The following is a 21,014-nucleotide window of genomic DNA, read 5'->3' as shown; positions in this document are numbered from 1 at the left end:
CATAATTTTGTTTCATGCAAAAAATTCTTTTAAAAAAACTGTATAAAATTACATTCTGGTTATGTGTATATAGGTATATGTGAAACAAGTGAATTTCATGTTTTGACATGGGTCCCATCCCCATGATGGGATTGTTATGATATCTGGTTATGTATATGCAAATATTCTAAAATCCAAAACTGAAAACTTTTCTGGTTCCAAGTATTTTCAATAAGGGATACTCAACCTGTACTTTGTCAAAGGCAAACTCTTTAAACCTATTCTGTATGTGACACAGTAAGAAAAGTGACTGACACACTTGACTTGATAACTGGGATTTAAGTATCATTGTGATTGAGTGGGTGTAATAGTTTGCTTTTTAAGAGTATGAAGAGCTGTTGTTAAAGATTGCTTTACATGTGTCTGCCTTTCCTCGAAGTATGTTTAATACATTTTTATAATGTTTTTCTTTAGATTGACCCTCTTGCTGGAATGACATCTCTTAGTATAGGTGGTTCAGCTGCCCCTCACACCCAGAGTATGCAGGGTTTTCCTCCAAATTTGGGTTCTGCATTCAGTACCCCTCAGTCACCAGCAAAAGCATTTCCACCCCTTTCAACCCCCAATCAGACCACTGCATTCAGTGGTATTGGAGGACTTTCATCACAGCTTCCAGGTAAGGGGGAGGCAAATGAGAGCACGGATTATTCATAAGTTTGCCTTAGTTATGCCTTAGTGTTTGGTAAGGGGTTTGGAGTCACTGTGATAAGGAAAGCTGCTTAAATGAAATTGTGAAAGCTACTTCAGTATCCAAAGTTGGGAAAAGAAAAACAGATTATATTCAATTCAGTCTAATTGGAGGAAAGAATTAGGATATTTGTAGTTGTAAAGTTAGTTGAATTATTTAGTAAGGATTTTTTTATTAACAAATGATAGTATAAGTGGTAACATGTATGTGCATCACATTCTAAAGGGCTTAGATAAAAAACTCACAGCTTTATGAATTCAGGTTGGTATAATAAAGGTAGAAACTATTGTACATATCAGGTTCAGGCATATGTTCTGCCTGCCTTATTGCATTTCACCAACCTTGAAAATGATAGGACATCCCAAAAACATTTTAAGGTTTTTTTTTGTTTGTTTGTTTTTTGGGTAGTGGGGGACGGGGTTTCGCTCTTGTTGCCCAGGCTGGAGTGCAGTGGTGCGATCTTGGCTCACTGCAACCTCCGCCTCCCAGGTTCAAGCGATTCTCCTGCCTCAGCCTCCCGAGTAGCTGGGATTACAGGTGCCCGCCACCATGCCATGCTAATTTTTTGTATTTTTAGTAGAGACAGGGTTTCACCATGTTGGCCAGGCTGATCTCGAATTCCCGACCTCAGGTGATCCACCCACCTTGGCCCCCCAAAGTGCTGGGATTACAGGCATGAGCCACCGCGCTTGGCCACATTTTCAGTTTTTTTCCCAGATATTGTTCCATGTAACTTTACATTGAAATAAAAGCTATATTTTGTTGTTGTTGTGGTGGTTGTTTGTACCTACATCTTCTTAGCTCCTTGTACCTTTTATGTTGACACTGTAAGTTTGGGCACTAAAACCTAAGGACTTCCATGTTGTCATTGACTCTAATCTAGTTAGCGTTGCTACTGTATGCTTCTAGCTTTGATTAATTCATTTAAATAAACGTCACTGAACTTATTAAGGCCTTCCTAGCAAAGCTCTAATTATTGTAAGATTCCTTTTGTCAGAGTTGAGAGGAATAAAGAAGTTTTGAGACTCATGGTAACTTTAGAAGATAGTATCATGAAATTATTTGATTTGAATCATTGAGAAAAGCCAGCCGGCTCCTTATTTTAACTGCCTTGGGTATAGGAGTATGTGCTTTGAGAATGTATACATTAATTTTTTGCACATTATCAAGAATATAAATAATTCCAGATGCTAAAGAAATTTGGGGATTATCCGTTACTGCCTAGTTTGTAGGCTCTGTAAAATAGAATAGATGTAATGAGGGAATTAACAAAGACTCTGACTTTTAAAGTAAGAGTTACTATGACTTTATTTTAAAAGTCTGTCTTATTAATATATCTGAGATGTGAATAAAATCAAGAATATGAATAATGATAGGATTTGTGGCTGCCTTCGTTCTCTCTAGTAGGTGGTCTTGGCACAGGCAGCCTGACTGGTATAGGAACTGGTGCTCTTGGACTCCCTGCAGTGAATAACGACCCTTTTGTACAGAGGAAACTGGGCACCTCTGGACTGAATCAGCCTACATTCCAGCAGAGTAAGATGAAACCTTGTAAGTGGTAGTGTTGTCTGTGATTGTGAAGTGTGACTGATAAAAATGTTTAGTTGTATGTCTCATCTGTGTTAGTAGGGCCATGTGTTGATGTGCCTCCTAGACCAATGGGAATAAATTCACAAATTTGAATTATTAAAAGTTAGAGGTATCACTCCTTCCCAGAACAAAGTCGTGGTTAATAAGAGGCTGCATCCTGAGGGTGTTTATCCTAAAAGTAAGAAGTAGGTATGATAAAGAGAAATTAATATGTGGTAGATATACGAATGTAACTCTTGAACTTAACCTAAACATGTGTTGAGTTTTTTTTAAAGCAAGTCAGGAGTGACAAGGACAATTTCAGATTTCTGTTTCCAATTTTTGTTTCACCTCCTTAGTAATTTTTTATGCTAACTAAACTCATAGAAGTCATCTTTATAAATCCATAGGTATAATTGACTGAAGTCCTTGTCATTGGGACTGCATAGTCATGACACGAGGTTGAAAGTATTCCAGCTGACTTGATAACGTTAGTGTGAAAGGCTTGTCTGAATGTTATGTTTTGTAGCATGCTTTGTGTTTACATCAGTCTTTCATGCACATGCATGATAATTCTTATATGTTAAATGTGATTTTTATTATAAAGTGATAAAGATTTGTTAACCTAATGAGGTTGTATTAAGGGTAAGTGCGTTATGAGTTTGAACCAAGTTGACTTTTGTGTTAATAAGTCCTGATGAAGATAATACTAATGTAGAATTATGGAAGGCACTTTGTTAAGGATCTTTTATGTCTACCCTAGCACACATTAATACTGAAACTTGACCGCTTAATACCTTTTCCAGTTTTTTTATATTTCCCTTAAAGTTAGAGCTATAATAGTCTCTGGCTGGCTGTGTTTTATGGGGAAGTGGAGGAAGGGCTTAAATGCCCACTGATTCCTTTTTTGTTTCCAACAGCGGACTTGTCTCAGGTGTGGCCAGAGGCAAACCAGCACTTTAGTAAAGAGATAGATGATGAAGCAAACAGCTATTTCCAGCGAATATATAATCATCCACCACATCCAACCATGTCTGTTGATGAGGTGAGTGTCTAGGATGATCTAGTTATTTATTGTTTAGGCCAGTCTTAAATAAATGTCCTTTTCAATGTTTTTAGAAATCCAGCTCAAAGTGCCCTGATACAGCGGTTTGTGTTTTGAAACCTTAATATTTGTCTCAAGCTCTTTTGGTAAATGTTCTACTTAACAGTCTTTTGTTAAGCATATTTGAGAAAGGCTCTTAGTAATTGTTTCCTTTATGTGTGCGTTGTTTTTGTCTTGCTTTTCCAGGTATTAGAAATGCTGCAGAGATTTAAAGACTCTACTATAAAGAGGGAACGAGAAGTATTTAACTGTATGCTAAGGAACTTGTTTGAAGAATATCGTTTTTTTCCCCAGTATCCTGATAAAGAGTTACATATAACCGCCTGCCTATTTGGTGGTATAATTGAGAAAGGACTGGTCACTTACATGGCACTAGGTCTGGCTCTACGATATGTTCTTGAAGCCTTACGCAAGCCTTTTGGATCCAAAATGTATTATTTCGGGATTGCTGCACTAGATAGATTTAAAAACAGGTAAGTGGATAGGTTTCCTGTGAAGGATCTCTTCCCTGACCCCGCAGACAGGGTCTTAACTCTCACCCAGGCTGGAGTGCAGTGGCGCAATCTCGGCTCACTGCAGCCTTGACCTTGCGGGCTCAAGTGATTCTCCCACTTCAGCCTCCTGAGTAGCTGGGACCACAGGTGCATACCACCATTCCCAGCCTTTTGTAATTTTTGTACAGACAGGGTTTCACCATGGTCTCAAACTCCCACCTTGGCCTCTGAAAGTGCTGGGATTATTGGTGTGAGCCACTGTGCCTGGCCTGAAGCTTTTTTTTTTTTTTTTTTTTTTTTTTGAGATGGAGTCTTGCTCTGTCCCCCAGGCTAGAGTGCAGTGGCGCAATCTGGGCCCACTGCAACTTCCGCCTCCTGAGTTCAAGCGATTCTCCTGCCTCAGCCTCTCAAGTAGCTGGGATTACAGACGCGTGCCACTGCACCCAGCTAATTTTTGTATTTTTAGTAGAGACAGGGTTCCACCATGTTGGCCAGGCTGGTCTTGAACTCCTGACCTCGGGTGATCCACCCGCCTCGGCCTCCCAGAGTGCTGGGATTATAGGTGTGAGCCACTGGGCCCAGCCAAAGCCTCTCTTTTTTAATATAAGTGGTAGGAAAACTAAAATGAGAACAGAGGTTTTTTGGTTGGTTATTTATGAGGTATACTTCGTACAGTAGAAGTCTTCCCTTTAGGTGTATAGTTCTTTGAATTTTGACAAATTTATACAGTTGTGTAACTACCACCACAATCAAGATACAGAATATTTTGGAACTCCTGGCCTCAAGTGATCTTCCTGCCTCCCACAGTGATGGGATTATAGGCATAAAGTACCATGCCCGGCTGATGCAGAATATTTTCATTATCTCCCAAGAGGTTTCCTTGTTCCGCTTTGTAGTTAGTCCCCTTCCCTGACTTCCAATCTCTGATAATCTCTAAAGTTTTTCTAGAATGCCATTTACACAGAGTCATACAAATATGTAGTTTTTTGAGACTTAACGTTACTACGTTTCAGTAGTCTGTTTTTTTTTTTTTTACAGCTGTGTAGTATTCTACTATATGAGTTGACTACAAATTATTTTTCCATTCGTATGTTGGTGAAAATTTGAATTGTTTCAGAGAAGTGGCTCGTTTTAATCTATTTTTAAGTAAAATATAGCCTTTAAAAATCAGAGGTAGTGTATTTTCTGATGTAAATCCTGTGAAAATCATAAGTATTTTCTCCTTCTATTTTTGTTTTCTTCACTTTGACATTTTCTTCAAATAAGTTATTCATAGGTAAGATGGAAAAAAATGACCTAGATTAGCATTTGGACAAAAACATTTTGTTAGTGATGCTTCTGTTCTGACATGAAATGATGGTAGAATGATTTTGTTGGCAGATTGAAGGACTATCCCCAGTATTGTCAGCATTTGGCTTCTATCAGTCACTTTATGCAATTTCCACATCATTTACAGGAGGTAAGTGCCCTCTGTACCTAAAACCCAAATAGCTATGTAGTATTTGGAGGGTTTAATATTTTGGCTTTTTTTTGTAGACTTGATAGTAATGGCATTAAGATTTCTTAATGATTGGCATGATATAGGTACACATATCTTTTGTTGAGGTTGCTCATTTTGTGGCCTTACAAGAGAACATGAAAAAATAATCATTCTTGGATTATCTTTTCTAAGTAGCAGGCTTACTTCAAAAACTTTTTACTCATTCTTTTAACCTGATAATGCAGTTGAAGAATAAACAGTTTTACTAAGAGAATCTTTATCTTGGATAAAGTACAGACACCCTGCCTGATGCTAAAAGGGAATTGGAGTGGGAATCTTGTGTATAAAAATCTGAAATTTTTGAGTTAATATGAACCAAAACTGTTACACATAAGACTTAGATCATGTTTATTAAAAATACAGGCTTCTTACCACCTCGTTAGATTCCTTTGAGGTGTGGTTTTTTTTTCTTTTTTTTTTGGGAGGGGGAGATGGAATCTTGCTCTGTTGCCCAGGCTAGAGTGAGGCAATCTTGGTTCACTGCAACATTGTCCTCCTGGGTTCAAGTGATTCTCCCACCTCAGCTTCCTGAGTAGCTGCGATTACAGGCACCTGCCATCATGCCTGGCTAATTTTTGTATTTTTGTAGAGACGAGGTTTCAACATGTTGGCCAGGCTGGTCTTGAACTCCTGACCTCAGGTGATCCGCCCACCTCCGCCCTGCAAAGTGCTGGGATTACAGGTGTGAGCCACTGTGCCCGCCTGAGATGCTTATTTAAAAGGAGTCAGTCCCTGGGAAAATAGACGTAAGGAATATACATTTTAAAAACCATTTTGTATGATTGTTATTATTACTGAAATTTGAGAAGCATTGTTTCAGTGACTGATTTTAGGTTAATTGGTAAGCATTATCTATACCTTTGTCTTGGTTTTGGTCAACATCAGTTTATATAGAACAGGAAAGTTGGTTAATTGACTTTATTTTTAACATGCAGTAGGCAACTTTATAAGATCTTATTTTAAGGAATCAGGAAGATCAGAATTTGAACCTACTTGATATTCTGTATTTTAATTTAGTTCAGTGTTCTCTACCTCATCCTTCTAGGTTTATTAGGAGGGCAGGGTTATTGTAATGACTTAATCTCTGGGAATGTGGAGTATATTCATTCAAGTGAGTGGATTGAGACAAATTAAGAGACAGGAATATGGAGCTTGAAAGACTTGGAGAAAGAGTGAGATGGCAGGGGAGTGATCACTCAAAACTAGTCCCTAGCACCCACTGTAGCAAGATAGCCAGAGAGAGAGAGAGATCATCACTTTCTGTACTTTATCAGCATAAAGGGCTATACTTTCTTCTGAGACTCTCTTTCCTACTTGAGAAATGTCCCTCTAAAAATAAAACTGTTGCATACATAATTGGTAGGTTTAGTTCTGCTAGGTAAGGACTGTTGAAATAGCTTCAGGATCCTTATCTCATCACTCTAAATTGTGGGGATGGGCTATGTAAAGTGAGTTTTTTTTTTTTTTTCGTAATAACAGCTTTATTGTGATAATAACTCATACTACCATGGTTTTTGTTTTGTTTTTTAAGGCCTTTGGTTTCTCATTGCTGCCTAATTAGAAAACAGATGAGTTTCCTGTATGAATTATTAAGACTTTTAAAGTTTGCGTTTTTAAAGAAGTTTAAAGGCATTTATATGCAGGTATCTGGGGCTGCTTCTTTAGAAGTTGTTTTGCTGTAGTTCTCTCATAAATACTAAGATTTTATCGCTGAAGGAGTTCATGGAATCTACTTATGTATTAGTGCCAGGGTATGGGGCAAAGAGTATGTGAGCTAGATGAACCAAAAGAGCACTCAGACATGTTTTTTACCCTCTCAGAAAAGAGGGACATATAATCCAGACTTAGCAATTAAGGTTAACTCTTTTTCCTCTCCCTACCCTTTTAGTATATTGAGTATGGACAGCAGTCTAGAGATCCTCCTGTGAAAATGCAAGGCTCTATCACAACCCCTGGAAGTATTGCACTGGCTCAGGCCCAGGCTCAGGCCCAGGTTCCAGCAAAAGCTCCTCTTGCTGGTCAAGTTAGCACTATGGTAACCACCTCAACAACCACCACTGTTGCTAAAACGGTTACGGTCACCAGGCCAACTGGAGTCAGCTTTAAGAAAGATGTGCCAGTAAGTAATCTATCTTTTTTCTCTTCCAGGATTTATGATTATATTGTAATAATCAGTGGTGAACATGTATTAGAATTTTATCATAACACATGCCTACTAAAAAAGATATAAAAGACTGACATTTCTTCCTTTGTATCTCCCATCCTTATATTTCCCAGAGGCAAACATATTAATAGTTCACTATTCTTGCCCACATTTCTAATACACAATCATACCATGTGTATTTTTTAACACTAAATCTGTATACATTATTGGATTTTTTTCAGGGAAGCATTTCAACTTATTTGCCTTATGTACTTTATTTTTTTTTTTTTAGCCTTCTATTAATACTACAAATATAGATACGTTGCTTGTGGCCACAGATCAAACTGAGAGAATTGTGGAGCCCCCAGAAAATATCCAGGAGAAAATTGCTTTTATTTTCAATAATCTCTCACAGTCAAATATGACACAAAAGGTGAGCATGCTGTCATAGTTTATAAATGCCTTCTTTTTTCCTTAATGGACTAAAGGATGTATAGTTGGCCCTTTTACATACTCACTTTAAAGGTAGAGGTAATAAACTCAAAGGGAATATGTATATTTAACTAGTGGTTTTGGTAGACATTAAATAGTACCAGTTTTTAAGGTTTTGTTTTGCAGCAAGTTATAAGCTTTTTGAAATAAGCTTAATGTTCTCATGATGATAGAAAGTTTCATTTGTACTAGTCATTAGTCATAACTCATTTTCTCCCAGAGACTATTCAGAGTATTTATTACAACCTAATAACTGAGGCAAACTTTGTGAAAAGCATAAAGAATGCATGCTACTTGCCCCTCAGATTACATGGTAAGACAGTATAGTTGACCCTTGAGCAACATGGGCGTTAGGGTTGCCAATCCTGTATGTAGCCAAATCCTGTTATAACTTTTTACTCCCCCAGAACTTAACTGTTAACAGCCTACTGTTTTTTCTGCCATGCAGAAGCCTTACTGTGATAAAACAAATAGTTGATTAACACCTATCTTATATGCATATAATACTGTATTCTTAGAATAAAATAAACTAGAAAAAGGAATAAAATAAACTAGAAAAACTATGAAGGAAAATTATAAGGAAGAAAAGATATATTTACCATCTGTTAAGTGGAAATGGATTATCATACAGGTCTTTATCTTTATATTTAATAGGCTGAGGAGGAGAAGAGGAGGTCTTGGTGTCTCCGAGGTAGTGGAGGTATTAATAGAAGAAAATCTACATTTAATTTTACTCTATGTAGTTCAAATCCTTGTTCAAGGGTCAACTAACTGTACTTGGAAACGCCAGAGTTAGCTAAGGATTCCTGTAGATGGAAATTTAGGAAAACATAGTTCTGGAATTTTCCCCATTCTTGGTTACACTGTAGGTCTGTTAATGGCAGCTTATAGATTAGTAATTTATGTGGAGATGGGGTACTACATGTTTTATAATTTTAAAGCTGAAAATAACCATAGATGTTTCAGTCCCAATCACGTATGGGTTGAGTTGTGATTGACTATGGAATTGAGCATACTTTTCTTCATAGCATCTATCTGGTGTGAAGGAAAGTCATTCTTTAGCATCTAGTTAGTTTTGCAAGGAGCCATGTGCTGTATAGTATGGTTCATAGAAACCAAGTGTTATTTTATCATAGTGTAATTCTGTGCTTCCCATGTCGTATTGACTGGCTAGGTTGAAGAGCTAAAGGAAACGGTGAAAGAAGAATTTATGCCTTGGGTTTCACAGTATCTGGTTATGAAGAGAGTCAGTATTGAGCCAAACTTTCATAGCCTGTATTCAAACTTCCTTGACACGCTGAAGAATCCTGAATTTAACAAGATGGTTCTGAATGAGACCTACAGAAACATTAAAGTAAGAGTTGGTTCTTATATTTTCTTTAATTATTGCTTTGAATTTGGAAATATTTGATTATATAGGTAGGATTTTTGCTATTTTTCCATATATATTGTCAATATTAGGTACCTCTGGAAATTGCTGTAGATTTTGTTTCGTACATGGAACTAAATTTTATGCAGAACTTAAATTTATAGGCATACCCTGTGCCTTTTCTTTGAAAGTAACCACTATTATGAATTGTTTTTGTCATGCCATGCATGATTTTAGAACTTTACCACTGTTATACATAAGCAGCATAGTATTGGTTAGCATATTCTGTATGGTGTCGCCCTCTGTACATCCTTTTCTTTTTTTTTTCACTTGCTTTTTTTTCTCCCCTGGATATTCATGATAATGATAATGCTCTTTGCTGTAGCCCCCTTTTTTTTTTTTTTCAATTTTTTTGAGATGTGGTCTCACTCTGTTGCTTAGGCTGGAGTGCAGTGGCACGATCTCGGCTCACTGCAGCCTCCACCTCCCAGGTTCAAGCAATTCTCTTACTTCAGCCTCCCGAGTAGCTGGGATTATAGGTGTACCGCCATGCCCAGCTAATTTTTGTATTTTTAGTAGAGACGGGGTTTAATCATATTGGCCAGGCTGGTCCCGAACTCCTGACCTTAGGTGATCCACCCTCCTCGGCCTCCCAAAGTTCTGGGATTACAGGCCTGAGCCACTGTGCCCGGCCAGTCCTCTTTTTTAAAAAACAGAAAAATATAGTCTTGTAGAAAACCATTGTATGTGTTTGTATTGCTGCTGGGCATTTGTGTTGTTAATCACTTAAACTATTGTAAACAATACTGTCCTGAATGTTTTCATTTGTATCTTGTAGTATTCAAGTGCAAGATATCTTTAGACTCTAAATCTGTTTGTGGAATAGCTGTTGTCTAGGAGTCTGTGCAGTTTAAGGTCAAATTCTACTGAGCTGAGGCTTATTCAACAAAATTCAAGTATTTTAATTTCTAAACCATCATTTATTTCTTAGGAGGAAAAACTTCTAGAACCAGCATACAGCTGTGGTCATTCTTTGCTCAATAACTTGGGTCATTGGCTTAGGAGCCAGCACTATATTTAAACCTGTGGATGGGAATATTCCCCATTCTTGGTTACGCTGTAGTGCAAAAGAATTCCTGGCTCTCTGTTGCACAGCTGACTTGTGCCATTCTGCTGTTGCTGTATAGAGTTAAGGAACATGGCTCTATTTCGTTTTTATTATCTGATAGCAAGGGTGGTTGGGATACATAAAAGTTTCCACATACTCTGTAGCAAAGTTTCAAGACCATGTTTTTTAAACAGAAGTTTAAATATAGCCCTAAGTCAAGAGGTACCACAGAGTAGATGGGTATATACATGTGTGCATACCTGCAGCCAAAACACTCTCCTATGTTAGTTCTGCCCCCCTTAGAAAAACAGTAACCGGAGAATCAGTTAAATGGTTTGGGTTTTTTAGAAATTTGAAAAGAAGTATATAAACAGTATTATACTATATCTCAGAAAGTTATCTTGGTTGGCTGCAGAGATTTGTTAATGACCTGGATATACTGAAGATTGCAATAGGAGGCTAATTTGATTATATTCCTTTGTATGCTTGCTGCCTTTAAGGACTTAAGCATGGCTATCATCCTCATTTAAATTAATTTAGCACTTCAAAACAGCTTTGTAGTTAGGTCTCTGCTTTAAACCTAGCTAAGGTTTTCAGAGTTGAAAATACTTTTCTAGGGGAGGATAGCTGGCACATAACTTTGTGTTCTTTTTGAATTTTGTGCAATGTGTTTGTACCTATTTTGAAAAAATAAAATGTAAAGACTTCTTAAAGGTAAAAATAGCACTGTTGAATCATAAACACAGCAAAATGATATTGAGAATGATATACAGAGTAATTCTACTTTGGGGCCTGTTCTTAGAAATGATGACTTGTCTTTAGGATAGGATAATGGAATTCTCAAATACAACTGAGTTTTCTTTCATAAGCTCATTCTCATATCTTTCTTAATCTTACACTATTTCAGGTGCTCCTGACCTCTGATAAAGCTGCAGCCAATTTCTCAGATCGTTCTTTGCTGAAGAACTTGGGACATTGGCTAGGAATGATCACATTAGCTAAAAACAAACCCATCTTACACACTGTGAGTTTCATCTAAATGTGTAAATATTGAGAATCTTCAGCACATTATGATTACAAGTATTGGCTGTTTGGAGCTATTTAATGATTATTGGGGTTTTGTAAGATTTTGGCCCACGTTTTGAGTTGTTAACCCCTTTTTGTAAGGCAAGGACTAGACATTATGTTGATTCCTGTTTTGGGGATAAGCTTGGCAAAATACTTTTCTTTGGTTTTGTTATACCATTTTGGGGGGTATATTCCCCGCTTTTGAAAGTATTTATCTTATTCTAGGACTTGGATGTGAAATCATTGCTGCTAGAGGCTTATGTTAAAGGACAACAAGAATTGCTCTATGTAGTGCCCTTTGTTGCCAAAGTCTTAGAATCTAGCATTCGTAGTGTGGTGAGTAGATTTTAATATTTTATTTATGACTAATTTCTAAGCATTGCTTTGTTTTAGCACGAGGTCAAGAGATTATATTCTTAGTTCTTGTGAGGTAAAGCTAGTTAAGTCTGTTTTCCTCTATGGCACTTGGATTTCCAATTTGAGAGGCTGGGTGAAATAGGAAAGATTGTAATGGTTGGCTTTGGTTTTTGGTTTTTTGTTTTGTTTTGTTTTTGAAATGTGATATAGGTGAGAAGGCTAGGGGTTTTGTTATGGCTACAGAGGTATAAGTGTTTAACTATGTTTAACTATTTTTGGTTATTTTTTAATCCTTGTTTTTTGTTTTTTTATTTGTTTGACTCCCCCCTACTCCCTTATGTTGTATTGAATTGTTTTAAATAATCCAAATTAAAGGGCACATTTTGGGCCAGCTTAACATAATAGCTTTTCTTTAGGTTTTTAGGCCACCAAACCCTTGGACAATGGCAATTATGAATGTATTAGCTGAGCTACATCAGGAGCATGACTTAAAGGTAATTTACTGCTTCCTTGTCCTCTGGAACATTCTTTACCTTCACATTATTAAAACTTACAGTGAAGGCAGGGTATTTTGGGGGAAGTACTATAATAACTGAAAGTAGAGTATATTATGAGTAAAACTAAAGTTTTCTTTTAAAAATTCTAATCCAACTCTGGAACTGTGCAGTTAAACTTGAAGTTTGAAATCGAGGTTCTCTGCAAGAACCTTGCATTAGACATCAATGAGCTAAAACCTGGAAACCTCCTAAAGGATAAAGATCGCCTGAAGAATTTAGATGAGCAACTCTCTGCTCCAAAGAAAGATGTCAAGCAGCCAGAAGAACTCCCTCCCATCACAACCACAAGTAAGTGTGCTAATTAGTCAAGGAAGGCTTCTGTTAGCTAGGATACTATCTTAAATGGTACTTGTCCATGTATATAGCAAACTATAATTTCCCACATAATGTAGTGGTGAAACTTTGTATACGTTTTGGTGAGCCTTCTAATTATCAAGCAAAAGTAATGACTAGGCCTTGTGTTACCATCTTAGATTCCATCCTGACAGTTCATGCATATTATTAACTAAATGTGATTTAATCAGTTGCCTCTCATACCCCAGCTAGGCCAGGTTATCTCCTTTGTTGTGTGAAGTCCCAGAAATAACTGCATACTATGATGGCCTGTTAACCCCTCAAATCTGGGTATGGCCAGACCTGCTAGATCTGCCAAGGGAATGGACTGTTTTATCTACATGAAGAAGATGGGAGAAGGGTACGGGAGTGTTGAATGATTGGGAGTTGTGGTTAGAATAAATTGAGCTTTTCTTTCTTTCTCAGTCCTCAGCAGCTGAGAATCCCCAGATAAACCTAGGAACAGGCTAGGTTGAAAACATACATTTATAATATAGACTAAGTTTATAGGACTTGGGCCTGACAATATGGCATGGCTGCTCAGTTGATTTCTGTGCTGTGGGGCACTGCCACTGACATAGTTTAACGTACTTCGTGTATATCTCTGTTATAACAACAGAATTTCCCTTTCAGGGTGGGAAAAATAGGACCTGCTACATCCTTCCCTCCTCTCCCAATTTAATTCGTTTAATTAGATAATGACCACTTAATGATATTAAGCTAATTTTATAATAAAGTCAACAAATGTACTTTTTAAATCTCTTTTTATTACTTGACATTTAGCAACTTCTACTACACCAGCTACCAACACCACTTGTACAGCCACGGTTCCACCACAGCCACAGTACAGCTACCACGACATCAATGTCTATTCCCTTGCGGGCTTGGCACCACACATTACTCTAAATCCAACAGTAAGTAAACACTGCTCCATTCTCCCAGCTTCTAGTTTGTGATAAGGTAAATTTTGTTTGGTCACCTTTTCTTCAGCTCTTTGCCCTTCCCTCTGGATTCCTAGGTTGTAGAGTTTGTCAGAGAGGATGGAGATCTAGAACTGCTGTGTAGTTCAGTTGGGATTGTTCTTCTTCCCTTAAGAGATAGAGTGACTAGATGTTAGTTATATTGGTTCCTCATATCCAAACCCATGAGACTAAAATTTAGCTAGCAATAAAATCACAATCTCCAGGAATTCCTTACACAGAGTAAAAGATGCTTAATGTATATCATAGCTTTTTATTTTCTTTATCTTGTCACTTTAGCCTTCTGCAGTAAGCCATTTCTTCCACCTGAAGGCTGGAAATGAGCTGATTGTGGGTGTGTATACAATTTCTAGGCTAAGATCTTGAAGTAGGACTTAGCACTTTGAGTTATGTTGTTGTGGCCTGGTTCCAGAAGGAGGTCTGATACAATATGGTCATGTAAGATGACCTCTGATCAGTCCTTTTTCCTATACCTTAGTATTTGCTTTGTACATTCAAGGGGACATTTTGTTATCTTTAGTCTTTTATTCTACTTAACAGAATATATAATACAGAATCAGGTGAGTGGAGTTTTCATTGTCCTTACTTTTTAGAAACTGAAAATGTTCACAAATACAAGAGTAACATTAATACATTGAACTTTTTATTAAAAGGAATTGAGAGGGTATCAGAGAAATCATTTTATCCTTGTCCCCCCATCCCCACTCCTATAGACATGGTACTTAGTTTTAGAGGGGCGGAGTGAGAGGCAGTGGGACACCTAGATCCAGAAATTGTGATTCATCTTTAGAATACTCTTAGTGTTGTGAACACTATTATATGCTAGTTTAATTTTTTTTTTTTTTTTAAATTCAACAAGTTAAAGGCACCAAGTAAGTTTTGGGGCATAATTTACACCTGCAATAAAAGATTAGAAACAGCCTTTCAAATGAAGCCAAACACTTCAGTGGGCACTGTAAAATGCTCACTATTCTGATGAATTAATTTTAATAGTTTTTGTAAGAAGTCTTTTTTCTATAAACTTTATTCTTTTTACATTTTCCCAAGCTAGTGGAGAAGTTGCTTTCTTTTAAGAGCACTTGAGCCACAAATTTTAAATAAGCCAGCAGTGTGTCTTTAAGTAGTTAATGCATATTATAATGAACAGTTTGTCCATTAAACTTGGATTTATAAAAAAGACATATATCTATTATTGTGTATCACAGGGTATACTGAATACATTTCCCTGTATGGAGCTCAGTTTCTGTTACCCGAATTTTCCATTGGTTAACTTTAAGTAGAAACTGGTAGTTTTTGGTTAACCTTGATTTACAAAATCATGAATGTGATTGCCAGTAGGAATTGGATTGTCTTATTTAAACAAGGTGTTGACTTTGTCCTCCCCAACCCCCCAGATTCCCTTGTTTCAGGCCCATCCACAGTTGAAGCAGTGTGTGCGTCAGGCAATTGAACGGGCTGTCCAGGAGCTGGTCCATCCTGTGGTGGATCGATCAATTAAGATTGCCATGACTACTTGTGAGCAAATAGTCAGGAAGGATTTTGCCCTGGATTCGGAGGAATCTCGAATGCGAATAGCAGCTCATCACATGATGCGTAACTTGACAGCTGGAATGGCTATGATTACATGCAGGGAACCTTTGCTCATGAGCATATCTACCAACTTAAAAAACAGTTTTGCCTCAGCCCTTCGTGTAAGTTGGCTATTTCCTTGGTATAGGTACAAAACGTATTACTGCTTGTCTGTAATAATTTTTTTCTTTGTCTATATATGGCACTGGGCATTACCACTTATTCTTAATAATCACCATATTTGTTTGATGTCTTCCATCATTTTAGATCGTAATTCTGTGAGGGAAAGCATCATGTCTGTGTTTTTTTTTTTTTTTTTTTTTTTGCTGTTATATCCTCAACACAATCTTTGACAGATAGTAGATACCCAAATATTTGTTGGTTTAAATAAATTAAGATTTAAAAAGGAAATGTGATATCTGACAATCTCATTTCTGTTAACCAGGAAGGATGAAAGCTGTTTGAGAAGGCCGATAAAAATGACTTAAAGTGATGTTGCATGTGCACACACTTTTCAAATAATTCACTTACTAGTTTTGAGTCTCAGATATCATGGTTAATAATTCAGGTATCATGATTAATAATTTGTTTACTGCTTTAATGATTTTTTTTGGTTTTTTGCCTTTTTAAAAAATGTTTCATGAGACAGGGTCTCACTCTGTAGCTTAGGCTAGAGTGCAGTGGTGCAGTCTTGGCTCACTGCATCCTCCACCTCTGAGGTTCAACTGATTCTCGTGCTTCAGCCTCCCAAGTAGCTGGGATTACAGGCATGTGCTACCACGCCCCACTAATTTATGTATTTTTTTAGTAGAGAAGTGGCTTCACCATGTTGGCTAGGCTGGTCTCGAACTCCTGGCCTCAAGTGATCTACCTGCCTTGGCCTCCCAAAGTGCTGGGATTAGAGGTGTGAGCCACTGCGTCTGGCCTGCTTTACTGATTTTAAGGCATGTTCACAATAAACTGATAAGGTGTCTAGGATATTTTTGTCTTAAAAGTGAGGAAGCTGTTAAGACTGTTTCAGATCACAGCTTGTTCATAAGTAGAGTCAGAACTTAAAATGCATTTGCCAAATGCACTGCATTTTCTACTATCCTGTCTGTCCACATCAACTTTCAAGTCTTTTTCCTTCTATTCCCCCCACCCACCCCCACCTCCATTAATAGACTGCTTCCCCACAACAAAGAGAAATGATGGATCAGGCAGCTGCTCAATTAGCTCAGGACAATTGTGAGTTGGCTTGCTGTTTTATTCAGAAGACTGCAGTAGAAAAAGCAGGCCCTGAGATGGACAAGAGATTAGCAACTGTAAGTGTTTAGAATTTGCCTTTTAAGATTTTCTTTTTTAATTTAGGGAAGTGCCTTATAACAAGAACCTCAGTGACTTTTTTTGTTTGCAGGAATTTGAGCTGAGAAAACATGCTAGGCAAGAAGGACGCAGATACTGTGATCCTGTTGTTTTAACATATCAAGCCGAACGGATGCCAGAGCAAATCAGGCTGAAAGTGAGAATTGGGGCTCTGTCTTTCCCCATCCCGTCTTTGTTTTATTTTTAATGTTGTTGTTGATTGAACTCCTTACTGGAATTAGGACAGCAGGGTTAAATATTGTTTATGAGAAAACATCTTAACTTGATAGCATTTCACTGAATGGCTGCCTGTGGAGGAGGTATGGAAATAGCTCTAAATTCCCTTGCTCCTCCAGAGTTGTTGAAGTGTTACTACTCTAAGGAGTTCATGTGCCTGCTAGTTTTCATGTTTCCCAACTTGGGCTTCTCACATTAATGGTTGCTTATTGTTCCCAGTGAGACAGTGAGAAATCTGATAATATTTACCAGCTTCAAGGGAGAATTGCACTGGCATCGTCCCATGTGAGGCATTTTCCAAGAGAAACTCTCAGTTAATTTATAAATGAGGTGACTCTTAGCAGGATTCAGGGAAATGAGAAGCCCTCTTCTGAACTGCATTTGTGTGTGCATGCATGCTTAATCATGCTGTTATATGTTGTAATGACTCTTGTGTCCCTGAGCTTACCCACATGCAGACTTTCCACTTTCAAAACAGTTTATTTTGATTATTGAGTGAATTCTGTCAAAATAGGTTTTCTTCTTTCAAGGTTGGTGGTGTGGACCCAAAGCAGTTGGCTGTTTACGAAGAGTTTGCACGCAATGTTCCTGGCTTCTTGCCTACAAATGACTTAAGTCAGCCCACGGGATTTTTAGCCCAGCCCATGAAGGTAAATGTGTTTTAGATTCAATTGAGTGTTTTGCCAATTAATTTAAATGTTTTTGACATTTAATATATGTTTTTGACTTGCTTCCTGGGAGAATAATTTACAGGGGAAAAAACACCTATAGTTTTTGAGTTGTAGGTATTCTTTGTGTCCAATTAAGTATGACATACAGGGGATTAAAGAAAAATTGACATGGGTGTGGGTGATTTAACTTTAATGTTCGGCCTAATTAGGGGAATTCTCATGGTAACATAATAACTTTCGGTTTTTTATTTTTAAATTTTATTATTTATTTTTTTGAGACAGGGTCTTTCTCTGTCACCCAGGCTGGAGTGCAGTGGCGCGATCTCAGCTCATTGCAACCTCCACCTCCCAGACTCAAGCGATCCTCCCACCTCAGCCTCCTGAGGAGCTAGGACTACAGGCGTGTGCCACCATGCTCAGCTAATTTTTGTATTTTTTGTAAAGATGGGGTTTTGCCATGTTGCCTAGACTAGACTCCTCTAGTTTGACTCTAGTCTAGTCAAACTGCTGACCTCAAGTGATCGCCTACCTTGGCCTCCCAAAGTGCTGGGATTACAGGCCTGAGCCATTGTGCCCAGCCTTCCCATTTTTTAAATAAAAGAATTTTCTAAAATTTTCAAAGGTGTTTACAGAAAACTTGGAAATATAGGGAAAAATATTTTCCCCCGAACTGGTCGATAGTAAGTTGCTGACCTGATACCCCCATCGCTCCTGAATCCTTTGGTTTGTATTTCTTACAAAACCTTTTTCCTTTGGTTTGTATTTCTTAAAAAACCCTTTTCCTGTGTGACCACGGTACAACCATTAAGGTCAGAAATGAATACTAATAACCTTACTCCATCTAATTCATAGACCTCACTCGAGTTTCACCATGTATCCCAATAATGCATAGTAAAAGACCTGTTTTAGAATCACACATTTCTTCAGTTGTCATATTTTTAAAGTCTCCCTCAGTTCTAGCTGGTGTAGGTAACTCAGTTTTTCCTCATCTTTCATGACCATAACACTTCTGAATATTATAGGCTAATTATTTTCTAAATGACTTGATTTGTTTGTCCAGTGTATTCTCATGACTAGGTTCAGGTAATGTGTTTTTAAAAATAGGAATAGCTCAGAAGTAATGCTGTATTCTTATTCTATCCTATCAGGCTTTGACAGTTGGACTGAGTACTATATTTTTCATGGTTTGAAACACTTACTTTCTTAGGATATAGAGGGCTTAGTAGATGGTACAAGTGGTGCTGCCCTCAGTCTGTCTCATTATTACTAATGCTCTCTTTTATCACTTGATTATGCTGCTGTCTGCCAGGTTTTCCTCTCTCAAATGAAACACCTCTTCCCTTATGCTTGCCTTGTACTGTGCCACTTGATGGTATTAATTCTGAATAGCTCAGGAAGAAGGAAAAGAAGAGGCCCTCCATGTTTGAATGTAAAAATAAGAAAAAGGGAGTAAACATACTAATAGACCTCTATTTGATACATGTGTCAATAAAAAACCTTAACATTCTTTTGTCTCTTGTTGGTTGTTTCCTTCTGTAAAACAGCAAGCTTGGGCAACAGATGATGTAGCTCAGATTTATGATAAGTGTATTACAGAACTGGAGCAACATCTACATGCCATCCCACCAACTTTGGCCATGAACCCTCAAGCTCAGGCTCTTCGAAGTCTCTTGGAGGTTGTAGTTTTATCTCGAAACTCTCGGGATGCCATAGCTGCTCTTGGATTGCTCCAAAAGGTTGGTTCTTAAGCTATTACTTTTAGAAAATACTAGGTGTGTAAACATTTATTGACCTGCACCACCATCTACATATTTATGCAGTTATGCTTAAGATTTCATAATATAAATCAAGTTCTATAAGTAGGTGATTTTTTTTTTTTCCAACGTAGAATGTAGTCATGGCAGTTTTGAATGGTAAACTTGGAAATCTTTATTTTTTTTCTTAAAGATATTCTGGAAATGTGATTTGAAGAAACTTTAAAAGGTAGCCCTTTAGAGGGGTGTGTGTGTCTGTGTGTGTGTGTGTGTGTGTAAGAGACAGGGTCTCTCTCTGTCAGGCTTGAGTGCACTGATGTGATCATGGGCTTAAGTGAACCTCCCACATCACCTTCTCGAGTAGCTGGTATTACAGGTGCTCACTGCCAAGCCAAGCTAATTTTTAATTTTTTTGTAGAGACAGGTCTTGCTTTGTTGTCCAGGTCGTTCTCAATCTCCTGGGCTCAAGTGGCCCTCCCTCCTGAGCCTCCCAAAGCGTTGGGATTATAGGCATGAGCCACTGAGCCCAGCTGCCTTTTAGATTTTGAGGGACAAGTTGATCCAATAATTTGGATCAGGGTAGGTAGGGAGCCCTGGGTTTTAACTACAGCAGAGCCTTTTATGACAATGAAGAGCACAGAATGAACTTAAATCAGATAGAATTTAGAGTGTGTGTGATAGGCAACTGAAAGGGATGTTTGGAGAGTGGAAAGGACAGGGAGGCTTTGGAAGGTATTTGGTACTTGGCATTGAGATTTGGTTTCTGGCTGTGATAGTTGGGCCAAGCACTGTATTTTTCATGGTTTTGAACGCTTTCTTTCTCCCATAGGCTGTAGAGGGCTTACTAGATGCCACAAGTGGTGCTGATGCTGACCTTCTGCTGCGCTACAGGGAATGCCACCTCTTGGTCCTAAAAGCTCTGCAGGATGGCCGGGCATATGGGTCTCCATGGTGCAACAAACAGATCACAAGGTCAGTAGCCATCTTCGAAAAGTAGTGAGTATTGGACTGCGACTAGGTCGGACACTTGGACTTCCTACTTCTGAGAGGTGAGAATTGTTAAGTAGTTGTTTTCCATCTGGTCTCTACCTTCTCCCCATGTTGGATATAGAAAACCAGTACCTTGTTTTGGGGAATAAATTGTAGGTCATTGTTTTAAAAGGTTTCAGAGATTTCTCAGAAGTGGTATTCATGTATAAGTATTTTAATGTCTTAAATGGAATACTCTATCCTAGGATTTGAAAGGAAAGCTTGGGCTATCTGTTCTATTTCATTACTGGCTGTTTTTAAATTTGGACACTGATTTGGAGTTGAATCTCAAGGCATTCTTAGTTTGGAGCAAATTTCCATTGAGTAAAATGGGCCCTTTTACAGTATGGTTAAGCCTATATGAGTAAAGATATTGAACTTTTTCTAGGTGCCTAATTGAATGTCGGGATGAATATAAATATAATGTGGAGGCTGTGGAGCTGCTAATTCGCAATCATTTGGTTAATATGCAGCAGTATGATCTTCACCTAGCGCAGGTATGGAAGGAATTTACTTGCACGGACAAAAGGACTCAGGGAAGTACGTTTGCTCTTAAGTGTTTTCCCTC

The 21,014-nt window shown here is 37.9% G+C and overlaps 1 protein-coding gene and 1 non-coding gene across 8 annotated transcripts in view; both read left to right on the top strand.

Annotated features, from left to right (window-relative positions):
• Window positions 1-21,014, top strand: part of CNOT1 (CCR4-NOT transcription complex subunit 1) — a 79,720-nt gene that overhangs the window by 40,602 nt on the left and 18,104 nt on the right. For 2 of the 7 annotated variants that reach the window (XM_008977355.6, XM_024925887.4), the window contains exons 17-36: window positions 454-655; window positions 2,135-2,278; window positions 3,217-3,341; window positions 3,588-3,874; window positions 5,276-5,354; window positions 7,324-7,554; window positions 7,871-8,011; window positions 9,245-9,424; window positions 11,455-11,571; window positions 11,841-11,951; window positions 12,389-12,466; window positions 12,640-12,817; window positions 13,646-13,776; window positions 15,237-15,533; window positions 16,575-16,715; window positions 16,808-16,912; window positions 17,523-17,642; window positions 19,208-19,399; window positions 20,247-20,389; window positions 20,835-20,943. In XM_008977355.6, coding sequence (XP_008975603.3) covers window positions 454-655; window positions 2,135-2,278; window positions 3,217-3,341; window positions 3,588-3,874; window positions 5,276-5,354; window positions 7,324-7,554; window positions 7,871-8,011; window positions 9,245-9,424; window positions 11,455-11,571; window positions 11,841-11,951; window positions 12,389-12,466; window positions 12,640-12,817; window positions 13,646-13,776; window positions 15,237-15,533; window positions 16,575-16,715; window positions 16,808-16,912; window positions 17,523-17,642; window positions 19,208-19,399; window positions 20,247-20,389; window positions 20,835-20,943 — 3,111 coding nt within the window. Of the gene's footprint in view, window positions 1-453; window positions 656-2,131; window positions 2,279-3,216; window positions 3,342-3,587; window positions 3,875-5,275; window positions 5,355-7,323; window positions 7,555-7,870; window positions 8,012-9,244; window positions 9,425-11,454; window positions 11,572-11,840; window positions 11,952-12,388; window positions 12,467-12,639; window positions 12,818-13,645; window positions 13,777-15,236; window positions 15,534-16,574; window positions 16,716-16,807; window positions 16,913-17,522; window positions 17,643-19,207; window positions 19,400-20,246; window positions 20,390-20,834; window positions 20,944-21,014 lie in introns of all 7 variants that reach the window. The other 5 variants (XM_008977356.5, XM_008977354.6, XM_003823702.6 and 2 more) reach the window with 3 other exon arrangements.
• Window positions 10,507-10,641, top strand: LOC112437458 (small nucleolar RNA SNORA46). Its single transcript, XR_003026064.1, has one exon. It is a non-coding gene; the product is annotated as a small nucleolar RNA SNORA46 (small nucleolar RNA).

This window comes from Pan paniscus, chromosome 18, assembly GCF_029289425.2.
Source record: "Pan paniscus chromosome 18, NHGRI_mPanPan1-v2.0_pri, whole genome shotgun sequence".
In the NCBI taxonomy this organism is placed as follows: Eukaryota; Metazoa; Chordata; class Mammalia; order Primates; family Hominidae; genus Pan; species Pan paniscus.
The sequence above is the reverse complement of the archived record's forward strand: the minus strand, read 5'-3'. Positions and strand labels throughout refer to the sequence as shown.